A 17,906-nucleotide genomic window follows, 5' to 3' on the forward strand; every position below is an offset into this window, starting at 1 on the left:
GGATTTCATTATATGTGACCTGATGCTTTTCTCTTGCAGTTTTTACAATTCTCATTTTCTCTTTGACTTTTGACTATAATGTTTCTCAGAGAGAATCTTTGAGGTTGAATCTATTTGGGGACTTTTTAGTTTCCTGTATGTGAATATCCATATTTCTTCCCAAAACTTGGAAGTTTTTAGCAATTATTTTATTAAATGGGTTTTCTATTCCTTTTCCCATCTCTTCCTCTTCTGGAAATTCCATAATGCAAATATTTGTTTACTTAATTATATCCTGTAAGTCTCATAGGCTTTCTTTATTCATTTTCTTTTTGTCTGACTGGATTTTGTCAAAAGACCTGTCTTCAAGTTCAGAAATTTTTTCTTCTTATGACCTAGTCTGTTGTTGAAGCTCTTGATTTTTTAAAAAAATGTATTCATTGATTTTTTTCGTTTCCAATTTGGTCCTTTTTTGTGATATCTATGTATTGAATTTCTCATTCAGATTATGAATTGTTTCTCTGATTTTGATGAATCATCTGTCTGTATTCTCTTATATCTTTCTGAGTTCCCTAAGGTCATTATTTTAAGTTCCTTTTAAAGTATTGCATCAATTTCCTTTGCCTTGGGATGTATTACTAATAAATTATTTTGATTCTTTTGAGGTGTTAATTTTCCTTGCTTTTTCATGTTTTTTGCATCCCTATGTTAATATCTGCACATCTGGTAGAACAGTCACGTCTTCTAATTTTATGGCATAGCTTTCATGGGGAAAGACTTTTTCCTGCAGATGTGTTAATTGAATAGAGTGCTTTGACTTTGGTTCTAGGTGGGCACAGTAGTGTAGTGTCCATGTGTTTCTTCAGCTATAATCGGTGTCAGTGGTGCCTATGAGTGCTTTAGTAACCTAGGTTGTGAGTGTTTGTGGAGGCAGCTTTGCTGGGGACTGGTTTGGGAGCACTTGGAGGGGTATGCTGGTCAGGGCGACAGTCATTAGTGGCAGCAGCCATTAGTGGCAGGAGCAGACCCCAGGTAAACCAGACCTTGGGTCCCTGGGGAGCATGCACAGGCACATAGCTATTTCCCAGCTGGAGAGTATGGTTGCTGGCAGTGGCAGTCCCTGGGCAGCAGGGTAGTTCTTAGGCCCCTTGGGAGGGGACATGCAGTGGTTTCACTACTAGATTGGTAGGTCACCAGTGTCAGCAATTCTCAGGTGAGCCAGTCCTCAGGCCCCTGGTTGAGGGTACAGGCACTCAGTAGCCTTGACACTAGAGTAGGCAAAGTCAAAGGCAATGGAAGGTCCCAGCAAGCTGGTACTCAGGCTTCTAAGGGGAATGCAAGCACACTGTGGCTTCCCCACTAGACAGGTAGTTTCACTGATGGTATTGGGCCCTAAATGTGCCAGTCCTTAGGCCCCTGATGGGGACACATGGCAGCTCCACTTCTATAGTGGGAAGGGCCATCAGTGGCAGCAGACACCAGATAAGACAGTCCTCAGGCCCTCAGATGGGGGATTGCATGAGAGAGCACAGGAGCTCTGCTGCTGAAGCAGGCAGAGTTGTCAGCATTGGCAGGCCCTTGGTGTGCCAGTCCTGGGGCCCCCATCCTGGGGTAGCCAGTCCTTGAGTTCCTGATGGAGAAGGCCCTGCAGGCAATGCAGCAGCTGCACCACTACAGGAGTCAGCGTTGCCAGTGACAGTGGCAGCAGGCCCCAGGCAAGCCAGTCTTAGGGCCTTTGGAGAGTGCACATGGGCATGTGGCGGTTCTGCTGGTCATTAGGCTGTCAGCTCTCAAATTCTGGGGAGCACATGCTTTGGCTCCCTCTGTCTTGAAGATGGCCTCTCTGATGTACTAGATCACCTGTTCCCTGGGCTACAGGCCACTGCATTGCCTCAGGTGCTGAGTTCACAGCTACACCACGGGGTCCAACTGGAATCACAGCCCTGTAGCCTTCTGGATTGGATAATGATAAGGGCTCAGAAATGCAGAGAAGCAGGCCCTTTGGGGCTCCTGGACAGGGTACGTTTTAGCAGTGGCTCTGTTCTCAAAATGGCACCATAATGCAATAGCCTGGGTTCCAGAGAATGGCTGGGAGGAGGTGGGAACTCAGCATGAGTTCCCTGCCTACACTAGTCTCAAAGCCTGTGAATACCATAGGGCTCCCTTGCAGCTAGAATTGCAGGTGTCTGTGGTGGGAATGTGGACTGCTAGGGATCTCCTGCCTTTTCTCACAGTGCAGAGTGCCTCTTGGCTTTGAGCCAATCCCAGGGCTCTTCACTTCCTTCTCTATGCTGCCTTCCCAAGTTCCAGTGCCTCAGAGATGCCTCTGTCACATATTCTCCCATGTATTCTGTTGTTCTTCCTAGGCATGCAATTCACCATGCAGTTATCTACTTATTACTTTAGCCTTTTTGTGTGAATGAAGCAGGTCCTTCTACTCAGCTATCTTGATAAGATCTTTCAAGTTTTCTAGCTGGGGAAGATTTATTTCTAGTTCACTGCCACACTGAAGATACACCTCTTTGGAGTGATGACCTTTTGCATGTTTTTCCTGTTAGAAAAAAAATCCCATCCCATTATCACATTGAGTAGGGCCCTATACTTTGTCTCCAATCTACCATGTACCCACAAGTGACACAATGATACTTAAAAGTCACTAAGATTTAATAGAATATAATCTAAAGCTGTCCTCAGATCTCTTTTTTTCCAAGATTTCTGCTTTCACTGTGCCTTTGGCCTGTCTGTGTGTTATTTAGTTTTATTCTAGCCATGCAACACATTTAAAAAGATAGATTTTTAAATATTTTATGCAAAATTTCCATTGTTTTTAGTGTGATGTTTGTGCAAATTTATTTTCCTCAGTAGTACCAGAAACAGAAATCCACCATTATCTTTTATAACTTACCCCTCTTTCCCTAAAACGTATTCAGGTGTAGAAATAACACAGTGAATTTTTACTGGAAACTTCTAAGATTTGGATAAATTGATAGGAAAAAAATTAATTTGTTTTCTTTATTGCACTGACCAGAACCTCTCATAAAATATCTAATAGAAGTTTTGAGGAGATGTTCTTAGTTGTAGGTGGAAAACACTGCCTAATATCTTGAAGCATGGTGCTAGCTGTGGGGATTTTTGAAGATGCTATTTATCAAGTTGAGGAAGTTCCTTTCTATTCCTTGTTGATGAGTTTTTTGTTTGTTTGTTTGTTGTTTGTTTGTTTCTGAGATGGAGCCTCACTCTGTCACCCAGGCTAGAGTGCAGTGATGCGATCTCAGCTCACTGCAACCTTTTCTCCCGGGTTCAAGTGATTCTGCTGCCTCAGCCTACTGAGTAGCTAGGATTACAGGCACCTGCCGAGATGCCCTGCTAATTGTTGTATTTTTAGTAGAGACAGGGTTTCACCATGTTGGCCAGGCTGGTCTCGATCTCCTGACCTCATTATCTGCACACCTTGGCCTCCCAAAGTACTGAGATTACAGGCGTGAGCCACTGCGCCTGGCCATTGCTGAGTTTTTATCCTGAATATATATTTGATTTTGTCAAATGCTTTTTCTGCATCTATTGAGCAGTCATGTGGTTATGTTCTTTATTAATATGGTATATTCTATTAATTGATTTACAAACATTAAAGTAACATTGCATTTCTGCAATAAATCCCACTTGATTATAATGTGTATGCAGCTAGACTTAGTTTACTAATAGTTTGTTAAGGACTTTGCATCTATATTCATGATGGATATATTGGTCGGTAGTTTTTGTTTTGTGTTTTTTTTTTTTTTTTTTTGATGTCTGTCTGGTTTTGGGTGTAGGATAATATAGACTTATAGAATAAGTTGAGTCTTCCCTATTTTCTGAAAGATTTGCAAAGGATTAATTTTGTCTTTATATAATTTACCAGTTATATACTCTGGGCCTGAGATTTCCTTTATGGAAAGATTTTAATAACTAAATGATTTTACTTGTTACAGATATATTCAGATTATCTTTCTTCCTGAGTCAGTTTTAGTAATATGTGTGTTCCTAGAAATTTGTTCATCTAATTTCTTCAATGTATTGGAAATAAAGTTGTTGTTCACTATAAGGTGTAATATACACTTAAATTTTTTAACTTCTGTAGCATCAGTAGTGATGACTCCTGTTTCATTCCTGATTTTGATGGTTTGTTTTCCTTCATTTTTGTCTTGGTCAACCTAGCTGACAGTTGATAATTGTACTGATCTTTCAAGGAACGAACTTTTTACTTTAGCAATTTTTCTCTCAGTCATCTTTTATTGTTTCATTGATTTGTACTATATTCCTTATTTCCTTCCTTAGGTTTGTTTTGGGTTCAGTTTGTTTAAATTTTCTGGTTTCTTAAGGTGGAATTTTAATTCACTGATTTTAACCTTTACTTTTACAGGTGTTCAAAGATATAAATTTCATTCTAACCACTGCTTTAGCTCCATTTGATAGCTTTTAACATGTGCTTTTGTTTTATCTATTTCAACACATTTTGTTTTCCTTTGTGCATTTTTGATGCATGAGTAATAATGTCAAATATTTAGAAATATATTAGAATATTAGTGTATTAGAAGTATCTTATTCAATTTCCAAAAATCTGGAAATTTCCCAAAATACAGGTTGTTGATTTCTAACTTAATTTTGTTGTAGTTGGAGATCATATATGTTATGATTACAATTAGACTTATGAGACTTGCTTCTAGTCTAGCATATGACCTATCATGGGAAATGTTCCATGAGCACCAGTAAAGAATTGCATTCTGCTCTCTTGGGTTGGATTGTTCTATAAATGTCAGGTTAAACTGCTTGATAGTGGTGTTCACGTCTTCTACCTCCTTTTGATTTTCTATTTAGTTATTTCATCAATTATTGAGAATAAGATTGGAGTCACCAGCTCTTGGAATATCTATTTCTTCTTTTAATTTTGCCAGCTTCTGCCTCATATATTTTAGGGTACTGTTTATGAGTGTGTATACGTTTATAATTGTTAGTTTTTTTCCTCTAGTAATATTTCTTAAAACCTATTTTGTCTGATCTGATTTCGGTTTACTGCATGCTATATTTTCTATCCTTTTACTTTCAACCTATTTGTGGTTTTGGATCTAAAGTGTATCTCTTATATTTAGTTGGATATTGTTTTGTTATCTAGCCTGGCAATTCCTTCTTTCCATTTGAATATTTATTCCATTTTTATTTGAAGTATTTATTGATAGCTTGGATTTATTTCTGCCATTTTGCTATTTTCTACATATCTCATGTTGGTTTTCTTCATTTGTTCCCACTTGACTCTCTTCTTTGTTAAATAGATATTTTAGTATATCATTTTAATTATGTTATCTTTATTTTTCAGGTTATATTCTTACTTGGTGCTCTGGGGATTACAAAATATTCTTAATTTATCACACTTTAGATGAATACTAACTTAATTTTGTTAAAGCAAAAATACTTTGCAGTGGTACAGCTCTATTTTTCTTCTCTCTCCTTTGTTTTATTATTGTCATATATGTATTATGTGTATGTTAAAACACAAAGAAACAGTCTTATGTCTTATCACTAAATGTAGAAAGAAGATCTACTTATATAGTCTTTTATACATACTTACATATTTACCTTTTCCAGTACACTTTATGTCTAATGTCATTTCCTTTAAGCTTGGAATAATTTCTTTAGTATAGTCTGTAATGCAGATCTGCTAGTATCAGCTTTTCTCAGCCTTTTCAAATTTGGTAATGTAAGTATTTTGCTTTATTAAAAATAGTTTTGTTGAATATAGAATTATTGGTTGACTCATTTTTTCAGTACCTTTTTTCAGACTATGTTCTATTGCCTTCTGGCTTCCACTCCTTCTGATGAGAAGTCAGCTATTAATTGTAATGCTGTTCCCCTGTATGTGATAATTTTTTTTCTCTTGGTATCAAGATTTTCTCTTTATCTTTTGTTTTAACCATTTGACTATATGTGACTAAATGCAGATCCTTTGTGTTCATCCTAGTTGGGTTCTTGAACTTCTTTGGATGTGTAGATTTATGTCTTCCTTTAAATTTGGGACATTTTTGTGATTATTTATTTAAATTTTCTTCCTTTCCCTTTATCTTCTCCTTCTGGGACTCACTTTACATAGATATTAGTTTGGATGATGGTGTTCCACAGGTGTCTTGGGGCTTGGTTCATTTTCCTTGTTCTTTAAACATTGTTAACTTAATTTCCTTGATTATAATAGCTGCTTTCAGGTTTTCATCGCCAAATCTAACATCTGAACCCACTCAGACAATTTCTGTTGACATTTTTTCTGTGTCACATTTTTCTGTTTCTTTATCCCTCTTATAAATCTTTCTTAAAAATTGGACATTTTAGGTAATATAACAACTCTAGATCCTGATTTTTCATCTCTGAGTGATGTTTTTTAGTTTGTTTCTTTGAATTATTTTTGTTTAGTAACTTACCTGGACTAAATCTGTGAAATCTCTTCCCCACAATGTGTGCCGTTGATGTCTCTTCACAGTTATTTAATTACGATAATTTTTCATTTCTGTTTTTAAACCTGACTTCTTATGGGTCACCCATTTGTCTGTGTAGTTTAATATTTGTCAATGATTTTTCAGAATTTCTTCTCAAATACCTCAAACCAGTAAGGCTTTTATTCTGACTGTGGATCTCTATTTGGGGAACATGTTCAAAGTTTAGGCAATATTTAAATCTATTACAGCTTCTCCACCAGGCCTTTTCATGTTTCTGCTGCCCGTGTAAACAGCTTCAAAGTCAGCCAGGAATGTGTGAACAGCTTTCAATCTTTCTTAAGTTTGTGTGTAGCCTTCCCACCACAGGAATTTGTGGAGAGCTTATTCAGGCCCTCAATGGCTGTTTATTTCCTTGATCTCCTTGTTACATTTCGATGAAGCCGTATGCTAGCTGAGCCACTGAGCTTACCCATTTGTCTACCTCTGAGACCACTGCTGCTACTAACAATAATGGTAGACATGGAGTTTTTACAAGTTCAGCTCCTAATCAAGTGAAACTTCTCTGGCAATGATGTTGATGGTCACAGCTTGACTTTCTTTGAGCTGGGGTGTGGAGTTGTGGAGTTTCAGTTAAGCAGGGATAGAAGGCAAGAATCCCCACAGACTCCTCTTACCCAGAGTTCAGTGATTACTCATGAATAATCACTTCTCAATTTGTTTCATGCCTTTGATCTTTGGCTGTTTGACAGATCTTTAAAATGGTTATTTTGACAATTTTGTCAAGTTTGATTATTGCTTATTTGGAAGAGAATCCTCTAAGCATCTGACAGTGCCATACTCCATCATGTATTTTTTAACATCACCTCAAGATTCACACATGATGGTTAATGCTGTCGACATAGTCAACTATTACTTGAAAGTGACATTGGATTTTGATTCATGTTGGCTTTAGGAGGACATGTTAATTTTTTTAGTTTGGTTTAGTTAATATTTTCATTATGATACAAACTATTTGCTCATTCATTTATTGAGTACCAGTTACGTTCTGGGAGCTGCTCTAATTTCTTTTTTCTTTCTTTTTTTTTTTTTGAGATGAAGTCTTGCTCTTGTCTATCGCCCAATCTGTAGTGCAATGGCATGATCTTGGCTCACTGCAACCTCCACCTCCCAAGTTCAAGCGATTCTCCTGCCTCAGCTCCCAAGTAGCTGGGATTACAGGCACCTACCACCATGCCTGGCTAATTTTTGTGTTTTTTTAGTAGAGACGGGGTTTCACCATGTTGGCCAGGCTGGTCTTGAACTCCTGACTCAGGCGACCCACTGACCTCGGCCTCCCAAAATGCTGGGATTACAGGCATGAGCCACTGCACCCGGACAATCTGCTCTGATTTCTAAGATGTAAGGATGTATGAGAAAGTCTTGCCTTCCATGAATTCATAGTCTACAGGTAGATACAAACTAAAATTAATAATTATAATAAATTACAATACATCCCAATATGTGATGTTAAATAGAGCTGAGGGGAGTCCTGTGGGATAACCTAGAGAAACCATGCCCATCTCTAGCAGCAGTTCACAAACTGTGCTGCCTTTGATTAGTACTCAGGAGGGTAGGAGTCAGCAAAGTGGAGGCAATAGATAGGAGCTTCTTTTTTAGCCAAATTAGACAAAATGATAATTTATATATCACTGACATAATTACAGTGATAGAAGCATTTCATTTGGAAATATTTTTGAAAATTCTTAAATACTATATTTGTCAATTCAACACATCATACTTTAACAAAGATACCTATTCTTTTAACTCAAGCATTAAAAGAAGATAGCTTTGTTAATGCCTAGACTACCAGGTATATTTTTAAAATAATTTCAACTTTCATTTTAGATTCAGGGGACACATGTGCAGGTTTGTTACCTGGGTATATTTCATGATGCTGAGGTTTGTGGTACTACTTATGCCGTCACCTAGTACTGATCATAGTACCCAATAGTTAGTTTTGCAACCCTTACTACCCTCCCTACCTACCCCACAGAAGTCCTCAATTTCTATTGTTGCCATCTTTATATCTATGAGTAACCAGTGTTTAGCTCTCACTCATAAGTGAGAATATATGCTATTTGGTTTTTATTATGTAAAATTATAATAATATTATAATATTTTTATTATGTTCCTGTGTTAATTCACTTAGAATGATGGCAGCCAGCTGTATCCATGTTGCTGCAAAGGACATGATTTCATTATATTTTATAACTGCATAGTATTCCATGGTGTATATGTACCACATTTTCTCTATCCAGTCCACCATTGATGGGCACCTAGGCTGATTCCATGTCTTTGCTATTGTGAATAGTGCAATGATGAAAATACAAATGCATCTGTATTTTTGGTAAAATGATTTATGTTCTTTTGGATATGTACCCAGTCATGGGATTGCTGGGTCAAATGGTAGCTCTGTTTTACATTTTTTGAGAAATCTCCAAACTGCTTTCCACAGTGAATAAACTAATTTACATTCTCACCAACAGTATGTAAGCATTCTCTTTTCACTGCAGCTTTACCAGCATCTGTTGTTTTTTGACTTTTAAATAATAGCCACCGTGACTGGTGTGAGATGGCATGTTTGTGGTTTTGATTTGCATTTCTTGGTGACTAGTGATGTGTGGAACATTTTTTCATGTTTGGCCATTTGTATGTCTTCTTTTGAGAAGTACCTCTTCATGTCTTTTGCCCATTTTTTACTAGGCTCATTTGGTTTTTGCTTGTTGATTTGTTTAAGCTTCTTAGAGATTCTGGATATTAGACATTTGTCAGATGCATAGTTTGTGAATATTTTCTCCCATTCTGCAGGTTGTCTCTTTATTACTGCTGATAGTTTCTTTTGTTGTGCAGAAGCTCTTTTATTTAATTGGTCCCACTTACCAATTTTTGTTTTTGTTGCAGTTGCTTTTGAGGACTTAAATAAATTCTTGCCCAATGCAAATGTTCAGAATGGTTTTTCTTAGGTTTTCTTTTGGGATTCTTATAGGTAAAGATCTTACATTTAAATCTTTAATCTATCATGAGTCAATTTTTATATATAGTGAAATATAGGGGTACAGTTTCATTCTTCTGCACACGACTAGACAGCTATGCCAGTACCATTTATTGAATAGGGGGTCCTTTCCCACATTGCTTATTTTTGTCAACTTTGTTGAAGATCAGATAGCTGTAGTTGTGCAACTTTATTTCTGCATTCTCTATTCTGTTACATTGGTCTATGTGCCTGTTTTTGTACCAGTACCATGCTGTTTGGGTTACTGTAGCCTTATAGTATAGTTTGAAGTCAGGTAATGTGATTCCTCCAACTTTGTTGTTTTTTGCTTAGGATTGCTTTGGCCATTCAGTCCCTTTTCTGGTTCTGTATGAATTTTAGAATAGTTTTTTATAGTTCTGTGACAAATGACATTGGTAGTTTGATAGGAATAGCATTGAATCTGTAGATTGCTTTGGGCAGCATGGTCATTTTAATGATATTGAGTCTTGCAATCCATGAGCATGGGATGTTTTTCCATTTGTTTGTATCATCTGTGATTTCTTTCAGCAGTGTTCTATAGTTCTCCTTGTAGAGATCTTTTATCTGATAGGACCTTCTGAGCATGGAAAGTAGTTTGTGTGAGGGCAAAGCTCAGGAGCAAGTAATGGCTGAAAACTCAGACTTTAGAGGATACATGGTGATCAGCAGTAGAAGATAGAACTTAGCTAGAAGATATATTTACACTTGCCAAGCATTCTAGCCTTTATCCTCTGGACCACTAGATGCTAGCAAGGTCTTTAATAATCAAATTAGTTTTTGTTTTCATTTTGTCTTGGCATTTACTGCTGGCAGCTTTGTGAGAGAGGGACAGATAACAGGTCAAGCAAATAGACTTTTTGCTTCTTGGGCTGAGAGAAGATAAGTGTGAAAATAAAGAGTGGCCAAATTTAAAAAGTGTTTATGACATAAAATTGACAAGATTTGCTCACATTGATATAAGGAAGAGTGTGGGAGGCTAGATGGGTACAGAGGAATTATCTGAGGGCCATAGAGAGGAGACAGCCTTTTGGGGAGCTGCCAAACAAGAAATTAGCCTAAAAAAACCCCAGAAGTTGAACAGGCTGTCCATATGAATCATTAACTAAGAGGCTAGGAAAAGAGAAAGATTCTGGGCAAGAGCAAATGTACAGAGACCTTGGAAACCATGCTAACAGGACAGTTTTAGCAGAGGATCTATAGTGGATTCTAAGCAGATTTTCTGAGCTGCAAAGGACATGGGAAAAATGAGTTTAGGCTGGGTACACTGGCTTACACCTGTAATCCCAGCTCTTTGGGAGGCCAAGGTGGGTGGATCACATGAGGTCAGGAGTTCAAGACCAGCCTGGCCAACATGGTGAAACCCCGTCTCTACTAATAATATAAAAATTAGCCAGGTGTGGTGGCATGCACCTGTAATCCCAGCTACTAGGGAGGCTGAGGCATGAAAATTGCTTGAACCTGGGAGGTGAAGGTTGCAGTGAACCAAGATCGTGCCACTGCACTTTCAGCCTGGGAAACAGTGAAACTGTGTCTCAAAAAAAAGGAGAAAGAAAAAAATGACTAAAGTCCATGCCTTTAGTTTGTTGAAGATAGAGCTGTATGAAGCCCCAATCTAGCATGGTCCTTTCAGCACTCTTTTATCTTCAATAAAAAAATTGGAATTAATCTAAACCCTTGCCGAAGTGAAATCAAGATATTGTAAGGATAATGGTATTGATTATTAATTCTCCCCCAACTAATGTACTTCCTGTAGGTGACTCAGACACTGTACAGAGACCTTCGTTAACTCTGAAATCACAAAGGAATCATTCAGAAAGCAGCTCCTTAAATACCTAATAGTTAGTGCTGCCAAAGTGTTAATGCACCTTTTCAAAGCATTAAGGAACTGGGCAGATACAAATAGATGCAATGACTATGTATAAAACATAAATTAAGACATACCTCATCTTTGATTTACACAGTTTAAAGAGGGCCTTTTTAAGTGTGAGATTCTGTGAGCTAATATTTCCTGTCCATGACATTCTAATTTTTTAAATTGTGAACCATCCAGATTTGCTGTTGGTATGAATCAAGTTTTTTATTTAATTAAGCCAACTTACCTGTCACTCATCATAATTAATCCATTCCTATCTTAATTACTTTCTCATTTTCAGAGCCAATCATATATTAATACAAATACGGGAAAATCTAAGTCAATTTTTAATATAAATAAGAGCACAGAAAACCCATTGGATATGTGTATATGCTTCCTTCACATATTTAGAAAGGCTCAAAATAACTGAGTTCATATTCTGCCACAAACATAGAAACCAGAGAAACTATATTTCAGCTCATTCATTTACCTCATGACACCAACTATCTAAATACCACCATTTCCCAAGATTTCAGAATCTTGCTTTTATTAAACCCATCAAATGATGAATTATAATGTAGGAGGCCTTTCTGTTTCTGGAGGCAATTGCGGGGAAACCATGCCTGTCAGTTCATTTTTGTCGCTGGTGCATGTGTGGCTTTTTTCATTCACTCATTTATTAATTGAGCAAGACTCCAATCATTAGAGATGCAGCCCTGAGTGAGACAAAAGAAGGTTTCAACTCCCTTTGAGCTTAAATTTTAGTGAGGGAGGCACACAATAAACAAATAAACAATGATGAGTAATACTCAAGGAATTAAGGTAGTAGAAGGTGATTCAGTGACTTCTGTAGATGGAGTGCTCAGAGAAGGCCTCTCTGAGGAGGTGGCATTAAAGCTGCCAGTTGAATGACAAGAGGTGCCATGAGATGATCACAGAACTAAGCATTCCAGGACGACATCATAGCTAAAGCAAAGGTCTGCAAGTGGGAATATAATCTAGGAATCAAGTGAAAGCCAGTGCTGCTGGAGAGACATAAACAGGAAAGTGGTAAGAGATGAGCTTGGGGAGAGAGAGAACACTCATTGTAAGGAGTGTACATTTCATTCAAAGGTCTGTGAAGAGCTGGTAGGGGTTTTAAACAAAGTAGTGATGTGATCTGATTTACATTTTGGAAAAATCAGTCTGGTTGCTCCATGGAGAATGAACCAAAGGGGGCAAGTATGAAAACAGGGAGATGGAATCTGGATGAGAGGTGAGTATGGCTTGCATCTGGTAGCAGAAGGGACAGAAGTAGATTAACTCAGGATTTGTTTAGTGGTAGAATGAGAGAACTTATTGATGTGTTGGCTCTTGGAGGGTATATTATAGAAAGAAAAGAATCCATCAAGGATAATTCAATTTTTTTTTATTTCATAAGCTTTAGGACTTTAACATCACTCAGTCATTTCATCCATTTATTCCATCGGTCATTGCAAAGGTTGATTATTTTCACAGTTGTGTATTTCCTTGGTTAGAGCAAACTATGGTGTATGAGTTTCTGGATTCAAATCTGGGTTTTCTAATTTAGTGGCCGTATGCTCTTGAGCGAGTTTTCTAACCCCTCTGCCCTTTAGTTTCTTTGCCTAAAAAACATGGTAATAATGTTACCTATTTCATAGGGTTGTGGTCAGCAGTGACTAAGGAAATGCAAATAGAAGTACTTAGCACACTACTGGACTGCAGGAAGCAGTCACTAAATGTTAGAAATTAGGTGCTATAGCAAAAGAATCTATTAACAAAGTAAACAGACAACCTACAGAATGGAAGAAAATATTCACAAACTATGCCTCCAACAAGGATCTAATATCCAGAATCTATAAGAAACTTAAATCAAGCAAAAACCAAATAATCCCATTACAAATAGACAAAGACATGAGTAGACACTTCTTAAAAGAAGACATACGAGTGGCCAAAAAACATGAAAAAATGCTCATCATCACTAATCATCAGAGAAATGCAAACCAAAACCACAATGAGATACAATCTCACACCAGTCAGAATGGCTATTACTAAAAAGTTCAAAAACAACAGGCGCTGGCAAGGCTGCAGAGAGTAGAGAATGCTTATACACCATTGGTGGAATTATAAATTAGCTCAGTCACTGTGGAAAAGTTCAGAGATTTCTCAAAGAACTTGAAATAGAGCTACCATTTGACCCAGCAATCCCATTACTAGATGTATACCCAAAGAGAAATAGATCATTATACCAAAAAGACACATGCACTTGTATGCTCATTGCTGCACTGTTCACAATAGCAAAGACATGGAATCAACCTAGGTGCCCATCAGTGGTGAATTAAATAAAGAAAATGTGGCACATATATACCATGGAATACTACACAGCCAAAAAAAAAATAAAAGAATGCAATGTCCTTTGCAGCAACATGGATGCAGCTAGAGGCCATAGTCCTAAACTAATTAATGCAGGAACAGAAAACCAAATACTGCATGTTCTCACTTGAAAATGGGAGCTAAACATTGAGCACACATGGACATAAACATGAGAACAATAGATACTGTGGACAGCTAGTGGCGAGAGGAAGGGAGAGGGGTGTGAGTTTAAAAACCATCAGGTACTATGCTCACTACCTGGATGCAGTATACCCAGGTAACAAACCTGCACATGTACCCCCTGTGTCTAAAATAAGAGTTGAAATTTAAAAAAATTAGGTACTAAATTTCTCTTATCCTTCTTCCAATTGTGCATTCAAGTCTCAGCACCTAGAAATGAGTTAACATGTTTTTAAGAAACAATAAATTTCTGTTTCTTATATCATTACATAATTATTTTATGTATGATTTAGATACTTTTTTTTTCAGAATTTCTTAACCCTTTTGAATATATTTTTATCTTCTATATCTTGCAGTATTTGTTTCTTTTTAAAGTGGGTTTTTTTGTTATTTGGGTTTTGAAAATCTAAGGGCTTTTAGAGAAATTTATTGAATATTATCAGCTTTATTGTGAAGTTAGCATTTTCAGCTCTTAAAATGGAGCAAGGGAGGATGGGCATTCTGATCTCAAGATTATAGAAATTATGTGAAAGCTTAATATAACTGCCTCCATCAGTGCCATAACACCGCATGGGCCCCGCTTTAATGTAGAGCTCCTCCGATGGGTGTCCTGCTTTTTCTCTTTGGACTTAGAACTATATTGAATCTAAGGCTGGAAAATACCCTATTTGTTTAGATCACAGACAATCTAGAAGACCTTGTATTTCTCTGAATCTTGATTTCTATGTAAACACTGGTTCCTGTCACTCTGCCAGGCTGCAGCTGCATTTCAGACTTTCATGATTCGTTATTTGCTTCTCAAAATAGGCTTGAGAACAGTAGGAAAATAGAGTAGGTCAACACGGCATATGGTTAAATTTTCATGGACAGATGTGTTTGAGAATAATAAGGAAATTCTTTTAAACTGTTATCTTTGTTATAAATGTGGTATGCAGATGTTTCATAATTATGGCTGGGATAGAGGTACTTTTAGCAAATGGTACTTTTCATAAGATTACACATTAACCTAATTTTTGAAAACTATATTCGTGTTTCACTGAAGGTAGCTGGGCAAGGAACAGCCTGTTTGCTCTTAGAATCTCACAGTGCCATCATTGATGCAGAATTGTTCAGCACAAGTGACTTTGGAATCCCTTTCTGTGCAAAACATTTGACATTAAATGCATATATGTTTTGTGATTCTTCGAGCTTCAGGTTCTGTGTTTCTTCTTGTATTTTCTTAATGACAGGAGATAATAAAATATTTTTTATTTCAGAAGGTTTACATGGTATGATATATGTAAAAAGTTTCTATCTCTGATATAATGTCCCTAAGCCCGGGGTGGGGAGACGTTACTTTATTAAACCACTGGCCAATTGAATCTACAGTGGGTGGGATCTGCTATGATAGGTTTTCATGCTTGTTTCCATACTGTGCCAAATTTTGTAAAATGTCACAATATATCTGAATACTTTAGATAGCAATGGTGTAGTCTGGGATGTTTTTAGAAGTCAATAATTAAATTTATCAACGTGTGTATGTGTGTGTGTGTGTTTTAAAACTTTTATTTTGTGGAGCTAAAACCCTGATAACCCAGTGTCCTTCTGCCTCTTCCAAAGACATTGCGGTCATAACTATTTAAGAGCTCAATGTGAAGGTCTGTGTGGGCATCAAGAATCAACTGTGAATTCTCAGCCCTGCCAGCATACACAGAACCAACCAGTGGTCCATCCTATGGGCTGCTCGTGAGTGCGTGATGAATGGATCTCTGTGGAATTAGGGGGCAGGTCTATACCAACAGCCAAATATCCTGTTATTTCACAGTCCAGCACCTCAACTTGATTATGTTACTGTTAGTATTTATTTTTAGGTTTTAATTTTTTTGCCAGAAACATATGTGTGGACATACTCACTTCCTGTGTGTTTGTCTTTCTACTACAGATACGGGAGCAGAAAGACAGGCACTAAGAGAAAATGTGTATCCTAAACTGAGAGAATTCTGCAGAGAAAACTATGGATTGGAATTTCAGGTAATTCTAGTGTTAATTTCATTCACAATTATGTCCAGTTAAATAACTAGTGTTTGTTTCTTGTCACAACTTGAGTGTTGTAAAAGACAAGTTTTAGGCCCTGGAAAAATTTATTTCTTCAAGCATGGGTAAAAATAAACACTGACAAATGGAAATAAAGTATTTCATCATTTTTAATGTTTAGTTATTTTATGCTGTGCTTCATGGACCCTTCCTGGTATGGGCTCATCTTTTTCTTTGAACCGTATTTATGTGCTTTTTTGACAGTCTCCACTATTATCAAAGAGATGAAGGTTGCTGAGCGCCTGAGTTTAAGCTATGGTTTCTAGAAATATTTTGCACTTAAAAATGGGGACCAACTTTTTTCAGACTTATTTCCTTTCATCAGCCTGACCTGGCCTTGCCTTCTATCTTGCCTTTAACTTTTTATTCACATTGTAGAACATCGTTTTTCCTATTCATTTCAGAGCTACATCATTTACTCCCCCCAAAAAATTATATCAGCCTTTCAAGAGACAGTGATGGCACACATCATTGCTAAAGTTCATGAACACCCTAACGTTTTAATGCACCGCTGATTTTGCCATCTAACGGTAAAGTGCTTGAAAACATTGGATGTATCTTCGGCATCCAAATGTTGGAAAAAATAAATGGCTCCTGCAACAGATAACATTATTTAGTCAGAATTTTTCAGCCTCATTTACGATGGAAATCCTAACTCTCCAGTGCGATCTAAACTACACATTTACATTGTCAAGTGATGAATATGTAATAGAGGTTTGTGGTGCAGAAGTGCAAAATGCACCATTGTTAGTGGAAGAACATTTCACCCTTTGTTTGTTTCCTCCCAGATAAATATTTTATCTTGATAGACTCCTGATGCCTTCTAATATGATGTATAAAGTAACAGTCTGGAAATGGCTTCAATCTCAATGCGTAATGTCAGTTGCCACCAGGCCATGATGTCACACACATTGAATCTTCACTCATAAGTCACCATTTACTTGATAAATTGTGAACCTAAATTAAATTTCTTGTCATGAATTCAGCACTACCTTCTCTGAGGAATCTGGTTTTACTGATAACAGGGTCCCAGTTGTTATATAATTTCCAATCTGTCAAGAATCCCAAAGACTTAGACACTCCTTGGGGATTCAGTTACCAGAGAGGAAGCAATGTGTCCAAGCATATAATCCCATCTTTAAGTTTGTTTTTGCATCATTTTTGTCAATGGAGGAAGTCGGTGAGCTACAGAACAGCTTCTGTAAACCATGGTATTGACTAGGATTAGCTGAGGGAGAAAGAGAAAAAAAGTATACTTTCTGAACTAGAGGTAGGCACAGAAGATAGATACAGGCAAAGGAAAACTGTACTAGGTGAGGCCCATAGAATAAATTGACAGGATTATTCTAGGCAGGTGCACTGAATCAGCTAAGGAGATGTTGGACCACAGAGCACACCGCAGTGGGCAGGGAAGATATAAAATTGAGCCCCAGCTCTCTACAGGTACTGGGAGTGACTGAACCTGCCCATCCTTCAGTTCAGTGTCTAAAATAGGAATGGCAACAGCTTACATGTCTGAGGTTGTGTTTAGAATAAAATTAAATATGCAAGGTTACATTTGCTTCCAAGCTCTAGGCTTAGCAGGAGTTCACATCCATAATATCTGAATCTTCTAAGAATATACCTTTTAAGTGTAGTCTTTTATAGTAGGTTAATTATATCACTCCCTAAGGATATATTTTTCAGAGAGGCAGTTCTCTTCTCTCAACTCAACAAAAAATATGATGCTAGAAGTTTCATGAAGAGCCAGTTTACCCCTGATTCCATCTTTGGTTGTGCACTGAACCCAGAACATGTGGTTTCCTAGAGTTACTCAAACATACCAATCTACTTCATGCTTGCTTGCCTTTGTTCGTGCCATTCTCTTCAACTACAATGCTTTTCAGTCTGGTTCTTCCCCTGCTTCACCTCCTGGATTCTACTCATTCTTTAAGACTCT

General features: G+C 37.3%; 1 protein-coding gene and 1 long non-coding RNA gene across 4 annotated transcripts in view; one reads left to right on the forward strand and one right to left on the reverse strand.

The window, feature by feature from the left end:
- The window catches only part of LOC129464595 (uncharacterized), a 106,703-nt gene that overhangs the window by 82,669 nt on the left and 6,128 nt on the right, over positions 1-17,906 (reverse strand). The window contains exon 3 of one of the 3 annotated variants that reach the window (XR_010116344.1): positions 11,887-12,057. The exons of 1 other annotated variant lie outside the window; for it this stretch is intronic. This is a non-coding gene — a long non-coding RNA (uncharacterized lncRNA). Of the gene's footprint in view, positions 1-11,886; positions 12,058-17,906 lie in introns of those variants that run through there. One more of the 3 variants, XR_010116343.1, reaches the window with a different exon arrangement.
- The window catches only part of NWD2 (NACHT and WD repeat domain containing 2), a 217,750-nt gene that overhangs the window by 65,904 nt on the left and 133,940 nt on the right, over positions 1-17,906 (forward strand). Inside the window, exon 2 of the mRNA XM_055245994.2 lies at positions 15,816-15,904. Coding sequence (XP_055101969.1) covers positions 15,816-15,904 — 89 coding nt within the window. The remainder of the gene's footprint in view (positions 1-15,815; positions 15,905-17,906) is intronic.

Source organism: Symphalangus syndactylus, chromosome 16, assembly GCF_028878055.3.
Source record: "Symphalangus syndactylus isolate Jambi chromosome 16, NHGRI_mSymSyn1-v2.1_pri, whole genome shotgun sequence".
Taxonomy (NCBI): Eukaryota; Metazoa; Chordata; class Mammalia; order Primates; family Hylobatidae; genus Symphalangus; species Symphalangus syndactylus.